General features: G+C 38.7%; 1 protein-coding gene across 1 annotated transcript; it reads right to left on the bottom strand.

The window, feature by feature from the left end:
* Positions 1 to 3499: 3499 nt before the first annotated feature.
* Positions 3500 to 8110, bottom strand: LOC108666304 (luciferin sulfotransferase-like). Its single transcript, XM_018153149.2, has 4 exons — positions 7964 to 8110; positions 6508 to 6697; positions 4403 to 4529; positions 3500 to 3546 (listed from the first exon to the last, which is right to left on the bottom strand). Exons 1-4 carry the CDS (start codon positions 8083 to 8085, stop codon positions 3500 to 3502), a joined length of 486 nt encoding a protein of 161 aa, XP_018008638.1. The 5' UTR covers positions 8086 to 8110.
* Positions 8111 to 9099: the final 989 nt, after the last annotated feature.

Genomic DNA, 9099 nt, shown 5'->3' with positions numbered 1-9099 from the left:
GAACTTACTCTAAAAGGCAAAGATAGCCTTCTCATAGGGGTCATTTACAGATCACCTAACAGCTCCTCTGATAACAATAAAGAACTAAACAGCCTTTTACCGAGCATGTCATTCAGCAGGTCGCATACGTTGATCGTCTGATTAGTATAGGAGAATATAACTATAACCGTTAAATGATTTATTAAAAACCGACGATGATTAGGAATAGGAATAAAGTATAAATAAGATAAGAATAGGGATTGGGGTTTAGAAGCGAAGTTTGAATTAAGGGGTGTGGAGCTCGAGCCGTCTAGCGCGCATGCGCGAGACCGGGGGAGTATTTAGTAGGGGTGAGCGGGCCACCGCCAGCGAGTTGCGTTCCGGTGTTAGAGGCAGTCGGACCAAACAGTGAGTTCCGCACCAAGACGTATTGTGGGAAGAGCTCCGCGCGTGAGATAAAAAGTGTCCGTTCAGAAAGCATTAGATTACTCGCACACCGTTTACCGACAATCGAAGTCAACGAAGGCCTCAATGATTTTTGAAGAAGTTCTCGTATACTACTCGACGAAGTCCTACCTAGTTCATTCCTGAAGTCAACGTCTACGGATTGGCTACTAAGAAGGCACTAGATTACTCGCACACCGTTTACCGACAACCGAAGTCACGAAGACAACCGAAGTCAACGAAGGCCTCAATGATTTTTAAGAAGTTCTCGTATTCTACTCGACGAAGTCCTACCTAGTTCATTCCTGAAGTCAACGTCTACGGATTGGCTACTAAGAAAGCACTAGATTACTCGCACACCGTTTACCGACAACCGAAGCCACGAAGCCAACCGAAGTCAACGAAGGCCTCAATGATTTTTGAAGAAGTTCTCGTATTCTACTCGACGAAGTCCTGCCTAGCCCCGGATTCGTCATGGATTGGCCGCTTCTACAGATTCCGGTGATGTACATCTGTGTAACTTTGGGATACTAGCAGGTTATAGTTCTGGGTCTGTAGTAGTATTACCAAATTTCTGTTGTCCCATGAACAGCTGTTATAGAATAGGATCTCTGTCGACAAGCAAACCTGTATTCTCACCGTGCCCAGCTCTGTATTAGGGTGAAATTTGGTGTCTTTAAGTATATAAGAGTTGACATGCTTATTTGTATCTTTTCCCTTGTTAAATCGCACTGCCAGTAGTAGAGAACCTTCTACGCGCCTCGTTTGACCACTCGGATAACGTAAAATAAAGTACAATTAACCTGACAGTTTAAAATGTTTTATGAAAAAGAAACTCTGCCGAGGATAAACTAAAAATTGATGGTTTGCCGTGAGTTTTAAAGCGGACAGTTCAAGAGGTAGCGTGAGCTAATATCGAACAACGATTATATGCAAATAGGAATAAAAGGAAGTAGACATCTTCTGTTTGAATCAAATAAATCGATGTGTATAATCAAGACCATAAATCTGTATTTTATAATCATTCCATGTTCAGGGTTTCTGTTAGAACCTGACTAATTTATTTTGTATAGTGAATGCAGGTTTGTACATTAAAATCAAAAGATAGTATTACACGCCAACAATATTAAAATCCAACTAACTATTACAAATCCACATTACTATTACATAATTGCTAGCGTAATTAAACTAAATAAATGCGGAGCCTGTTTGCCGAATAGGCTCTAACAGGATTTACATCTCTATAAACACTATTTTTTGTCAGACATATTCTATATGCATGGTTATGGATTCATGGTCAAAAATATCAAAAACGTTTGGAATGAATTCTCAATTCCCTGTACTCATGTAACCGTAATTCGCATTCAGAGTGTCATTAATTAAATGCAGGCTATTGCAAGTCATCTTCTGTCATGATATGTTAGTTAAATGACCATATGGAGTAAATTCTAGCTAGAATATTTATTGTTCGTTTATTTGTACAGCTGCCGCCATGGAATGAATATAATTTTAAGATGAGGTACTTGAATTTCAAAATTCCTTTTTACCGCTTCGTACCGTTTGTAATCTGAGCATATCATGAGTGGTATGTTTTCAATATTTGCGGTATTTTATCTAATCACCAGACAAGCGTAAAAATTTTGAGAGCGAAGATCGTTAAGAATAAAACATTCTAATATTCTTTTAACAATATACCGCACTGTTGTTGAAAATATGAAATTTTCCCACTTTAAAGTGCTGTATACACTTTATTGAGTGTTGCCGGTTGAATTCTTTTGCCGAAGCTGGAGGTTGATGCGTCCGGTGTCAATCTGGCGTCTCATTATGATCATTGTAGTTGTATGTTATTGAGACGTAATATTCACTTGACCTGATCGAGATTGATTGTATTAGTCAGCATCTGGAAGACACGCGATAGATCACGCGATCAAGGTCTTAGTAGTGGGCGGAAGTGAAGGCTATATAAGAGCTAGCAACCTTAATTAAGGCCTCTCCGCAGTAGTTGATAAGCGCTCCGCGATGTAACGCGTCGGTAGAGTTCTCCGGCCTTACGGTGGACGCCGTAGCTTATACTTCTGTATCGTACTCCTGTATAACCACCCCGTATATAAGATATGTTATCAGACACACGTGTCCTACTTATCCTTCACGAACCATGGTCACGTAACTCGATCCTCAGGTAGTGCTTAATAAAATGAGCTCTGACAGCTGGATTCCAAACACGCATCGCTAATCCATCCTCAACTGCAAAAATAATCGCTAATTTCAAATTCATCCCCAAAAATTGTAAGCCCGTGATCAATCGATGAAAAGGCTGTTATGAAATTTCACTGGATTTACACGCTTAAGATTTTAAAGCAAAACTACGCTTTTGACTTGCTTACTTTTTGAACTTTCATATGGTCCGAAACGTTAAATAAGTCCATGTACATGATAATAAAATAGTATAATATTCAGTACGTGTTCTAAGATTTGAGATGTCACGTAGGGATGGGAGGATAGCTGGCCTCCAATAGCTAATGATATTAGATGTTCCTTCTTAATTACAATAAGTTTAGAAAGCGAAACGCTCGAAACTGTTCATCAGAACCATGCACACCGTCATTCAGACTCACGTTTTAAAATATCTTTGTGGTGAAGGGTGCAAAGCAAGTATTCATGGTTAGGAATATCTCTGCCCACCTTGTCAATTTGTTCCTCGTTCAGGTCGACACCCAGAAACTTGCTGAGCTTCGTGAACTCCGCCTTGGGATTGTCTGTCTGTCCGTCCGTGACCTCAAGTTTTCGTCGACGAGAAAATGCGCTCTCTGTCACTCACTGCAGTGAGTATACTGAGTTATATTTTTTTATATTCATTTCATTAAATTCGCACTATAATAGAACATTCATTTAAATAGTATTAATTGAGCGAAAAGAGGGGACTCTTTAATCTTCCAACAGTATACTGTTGCAAATAGGCTATGTAACAATTATGTTGCATTATCATTTTTTTACTAAGAAGTAATTCAAATCTTGAGCTTTTATCCTCGCAAATGTTTTCTCATCATCACACGATGTTACTCTTACACCAGTTCCACTAGGGGTACACTTCGTCCATGAAATCGACTGGTTCTTGTCTCGTTGCTGAACATATATGTGATCTATTGAATTGTTATCGACCTGTATATTAGTCCACTGGCCACATTTTATTATGATTCGTTATTACATTCGAGAATTGCAGAAATTTACATTTGGGCTGTTCTTGACGGAACTGAATGGTTATTATCTCACATTGCCAATTCCTGATCATAGTGGCTGTTATTGAAATATAACCAAAATTTACGTGAAACCGATTCCAGAATGCGCCACCACTCAGTTACTGCAACCGATATTTTGTTACAAAAATCTTATATAAGTCGAGAAAAAACTCGAAATGTGTTTACTTTTTGCGTTGGATCAATCGAAGTTCGATTGTATCCTGACAAGCAGACCGACTCAGCGTTATCCTTGAGAGGTAGATAATATCTGCGATATGAGAGCTCATTTCTCAACCGCTAACAGATGTGCTTGAAAATTTTTCAAGCAACAACGATGCAATTTAGAAAAATTTTGTTTAAACATAATTCAACAATTCACTTTTCAAATTTCGGTTTTAGAAATTGAAAAGAAAGTATGCCCTCCTCCTATGCCCTCCAATAGGCCCATTATAGTTAAAATTCCGGATCCAGATAACGTCCCGAAAACGATAGGTATCGTGGATACGCAGCAAAATATTTCTAATTTCAGGCTTCAAAACCAACCATAATTTTGCATGAATGTTATTATACATTAATGCACATTTTTTCTCAACAACGACATATTTTCTATCAATTCACCACATTCAAATTATGCGAAGTTTCAGGTTTTTAGTTACACACTTCGCATGGTCAGGCATTTTATGTGGAAATTGTTCACAACAGGCATGTTATTAAATCAATATAAAATAATAAAAGGGATTTACCTGAGTCTTCAAGGAATGCATCGACGTATTGATCGAGGCTTCCAGTGTATCCTTCATTTTTGAAGAGGCGCATATGATGGTGATACGAGAGGCAGAGGTCTCTAGGGTCGCGGATAGTGTACACAATCTGAAGTAGAATAATTAAACCTAAAAATTTAAAAGCAAATAATAGTCCATAAAAATTCATATCTTTATAGAAAACGTTTCGGAGACCATCTCCAACGTCAGTTCGTATAATCTAGAATCACAAATTAGAAGTCACAAATTAATGCACTGACAGCACAGAACATTGTATTAAATTGTTATTTCTAGTTAGTGATTCTAGATTATACGAACTGACGATGGAGCTGGCCTCCGAAACGTTTTCTATAAAGATATGAATTTCTGTGGACTATTCTTTGCTTTTAAATTTTTAGTAAATTTGAGATTTAAGCAAACAAGTGATATCAATAATTAAACCTGTCTTGAGAATCTGCACAATGGTTATTCACCGTATTTAAATGCAATCGCGCTTTGCAGGATGTTAACATGGAACTTGGATAACACGTTCATTTGAACGATTTTATCCCTATATTTTTAGGAGGTAGTATCTACTTCATCCACTATTTTTTTTAATAATTATCAAAAATTTAGCGAAAATCTAGCCTAAGCTTCAGACCAGTGGTGCAAAAAGTGAGCGGTAACGGACGTTTTCTAGTTTACATGAGGGCGTTATTGAGTTTATTTTCAAGTTAAAGGGACATAAACACAAATTAAGGACATGCAATAAAAAGTAGATCTTATCACCATTGTAAATTGATCATTTAATATGCTATAATGGCTACATGTTCACCCACGAATGGTAACAATTAAAGGTAAGGAAGTCACATCTGATCTTGTATTTCCATCATTCTTATTCATGGTTTTGTATGGACACAATCTTGCTGAACGAGGACATGACATTTTTGAAGGAAGTTGAACCAGTTCCAAGTGAGTGCACGACCGTGATAAATACTAATACTTGTTTTCAAAGCTCTTCTCGAATTTCATCCTTACCAGCAGGCTGAAATGAAAGCATGTAACTGGGATGAAATACGAACTTTAATTTAATCTGAAATCAACGAAATGAATATTTTTGTGTTGACAGTTAAAAAATTATTTTTGCTTGCCAAATGTGACTAACCTATTTAGCACGTATTGGATCTCGCTAACTAACACTAACATTTAGTGTGTGACATTGATGTGAAGTGCTGAATTATGATGTGATCGTTGAGAAAGATGCTGGACGAAGGAGCAGCAAAAGAGCCAAGCACAAATTGAAGGAAAGAGTAGGAATGAGTAATGATTGTAAGAAGACTTTGTAGCATCATATTACCACTAAATTTTCTGAGCAGCAGTGTGGTTAAACATTGATGATAGCTTATAACAGCGAATTACGCTATACACTGTTCGAAAAAAAAATATAACTCAGTACTCACTGCAGTGAGTGACAGAGAGCGCATATTTAGTCGTCGACGAAAACGCGAAGTCACGGACGGACAGACAGACGGACATGGCGAGCACAATAGTGCATTTTTTCATAAATGAGAAAATGCGCTAAAAACGGTAAAAAAAAGCGGTCTCACCGGCATTCTAGTGGCCGGCCGCCACCTGAAAATGAACTGTTTATCCGTTTTTAGCGCATTTTCTCATTTATGGAAAAAAGGCGCCATTGTGCTAATCATGTACGTCCGTCTGTCTGTCCGTCCGCGGCTTCACATTTTCGCCGACGAGAAAATGGGCTTTCTGTCACTCACTGCAGTGAGTACTGAGTTATATTTTTTTCATATGTTGTACGGGTTTCTAGTGTTAAATTTTAATAGAAACGGTCATACGGTGTTTCTTTTCACGTGTCGGCCGGCCACTAGAACGCCGGTGAGACCGTTTAACGGTGATTTTTCTCAGTGTTGATTTATATATAAATGCGTAAAATTAAATCAAGTGAATGGAATGCACGTGAAGACCCAATTAGGTTCAGCGCTATATCGGATTTAAACTACGAGAATAGGACTGTAATTATGCTATTTTTATTAATAATTACTTAACGTTTCACAGCAATGTAATTATTCTTATAATTTAATTCATACCTTTGCCTTTGAGAGCGCCGTGTCAGAGATAAAGGAGAAGGAGAGATGTGTTTTGAAAATTCGAGGTCTCTCCGCGACCCTTGCGATGTTGAGGAACACGCCCTTGTTGGGATCCTTGCCCTGCTGCTTCGTGACCTCAGCAAAACCTCCCTTCTCTTCGACGCTTAGTCCTTCAGCAAGAATATCACCTCTGGAGGGACATGGAACTTTCAGTTAACTTCCTCGCTTCAATAAATTATTATTTATTCCGGTCGTATGTCACGCATATTACAGGGTCATCAATATTTAGCGTAACATTGTTTTTTCAAAATCAATACACTCGCAAAACAGACAAATGTGTCGTATGGAACCTTGTCGACTGTTCTCCGGAAGGACCTAAAGTTGTCCCCATTCAAACATGTCAAAAAACACCAACTGTCTGCTCAAGTTGTTGACAAACGCCTCCAAAGATCCAAGATTCTTTTTTCCCGCATTCATGATGGCACACTGCCAAACCTCGTTTGCAGTGATGAGAAGATATTCAATGTTGAACCCCACTTCAACTCCCAAAATGATCGAATTTGGTCAAAGAATGGGACGGAGGATCCCGTGTGGTGACTAGGAAGCAATGCCCTAGGAAGCAATGCCCGGCACGAAAGCACTTCAAAAAACGTCCTTGGTCGTTCCAGCAGGACTCTGCACCATCCCATGGAGCCAAATCGACTCAGGAGTGGTTGTCCGAGAATGTTCCCCACTTCATTACCAAAGATGAATGGCCCCCATCGTCACCCGATCTGAATCCTCTGGATTTTGGGATCTGGTCATACCTTGAGAGCAAGGTCTCGACCGTTCACCATAGCAGTTTGGACGCCCTAAAGGTCAAACTGTTGAAGGAGTGGGCCAAAATCCCGCAGAGTGTCATTCGTGACTCGTGTAAGGCTTTCTCTCAGCGTCTACAACTCGTTATTGATGTAGATGGTAGACATATTGAATGAAATTGTGGGAATTGTATCTCTGAACCTCTGCCTATATAAATACATTTTCAAACATTCACAATTGTGTTTCATTTCATAGTTCTAACCACTCAAAGTTGTAACGCTAAATATTGATGACCCTGTATACATTTTAGTGTCTGAACTAACCCAATGCACTTAAAATCGGTCAATAATAATGCTGCAATGAATATATAACGTCAATTCTATTCCTTGTCGGATATAATGTCAAATTAACTAACTCCTCAGTAATTGGATGTATGTAGCCCATGTGATACATCATTAACGTAACCAGTTGCCGTAACACAGCTGTGTGTCGTTAGCTTTTTGTTTGACGGCTACGTGTACTATATACTCCGCTGTAATTTTCAGTTCGATCGAACGATTACAATGGGTCTTTAAAGTTATTTTTTTATAAATTGTACAACGATGTGAAGACATCCCAGCTAATACCGTCTTACTTAAATACTAAGCTCAAGATTTACTCGAGATAGGGAGATCGCACGTGGAGAGGAAGACTGCTGGTCGGGTTATCAAGGTTGGGGTTCTTCCTCATGGTCCAGACGACCTCTTGAGTCCAAGTGGTGCCAGCTTTTGGCACAGTCATCACGAGGACGTCATTCTCTTCGAACTGCGAACAAATTATGGGTAGCACTTGATCTTGTTCATTTGTACTTATGCGATATTACTTTCTGCAGTAAGAAAAATAGCTTTGCGGTTATTCGTATAACACAGGAAAGATATAAATTTTTTTATCTCAATCGCAAGTTTTATATTTTAATTGAAAAAGCTTGGCCAATCATTTCAACAATAACATTTCTTCACCACATGTTGCAAACCTTCAATTATGAGGCGTGTTTTTTAAGTCAGTACCGTTTTGGAATTAAATAAAGACGTGCAAAGATATCGCAATAATTTTATTTGTGCATAAAAGCTTGTACCTTAATCTATTTTTCTACATAATTTTCGTGAATATTGAGGCACTTGGCATAACGTGGCACCAGTTTTTGAATACATTCCTGATAAAATTCTGCCGCCTGACTTGTTAACCACTGCATCACAAATGTTTTACTTCGTTATCGTCTTGAAGACGCCGACCGCCCACGTGTTTATGCAAGTGCAGTGTGATGTATTTGATGCAGTGTGAAGCATCACATGCACTGCACTTGATGCATCAAATGCATCACACTGCACTTGGTGCATCAAATGCATCACACTGCACTTGATGTATCAAATGCATCGCACTGCACTTGATGTATCAAATGGATCACACTGGACTCTTCATTTGTGATGCAGTGGTTAACAAGTCAGGCGGCAGAATTTTATCAGGAGGGTATTCCGAAACTGGTGCCACGTTATGACAAGTGCCTCAATATTCACGGAAATTATGTAGAAAAATAGATTAAGGTACAAGCTTTCATGCACAAATAAAATTATTGCGATATCTTTGCACGTCCTTTTTTAATTCCAAAACGGTACTGACTTAAAAAACATGCCTCGTATGTGCTTAGAGAGATGCTTAACCTGGGTTGAGTCGGTTAGTCAGTTAAAAATTTTACATTTTTCGCCTATATCAGCTACACCCACGGCCAATGGACCATAGAATGAACATAAACAAACA

Source organism: Hyalella azteca, unplaced genomic scaffold, assembly GCF_000764305.2.
Source record: "Hyalella azteca isolate HAZT.00-mixed unplaced genomic scaffold, Hazt_2.0.2 contig11331, whole genome shotgun sequence".
Lineage (NCBI taxonomy): Eukaryota > Metazoa > Arthropoda > Malacostraca > Amphipoda > Hyalellidae > Hyalella > Hyalella azteca.
Note: the sequence above shows the minus strand (reverse complement) of the source record. Positions and strands in the feature narration are given on the sequence as shown.

Bases quoted from the DNA above. Each gene is read 5' to 3' on its own strand.
- LOC108666304 (XM_018153149.2), bottom strand. From the start codon at position 8,085: ATGACTGTGCCAAAAGCTGGCACCACTTGGACTCAAGAGGTCGTCTGG. The intron at 6,698-7,963 runs GTAAATCTTGAG...ATGTCCCTCCAG, and splicing joins GTGCGATCTCCCTATCTCGA to AGGTGATATTCTTGCTGAAG. The intron at 3,547-4,402 runs GTAAATCCCTTT...ATATATGTTCAG, and splicing joins TGCATTCCTTGAAGACTCAG to CAACGAGACAAGAACCAGTC.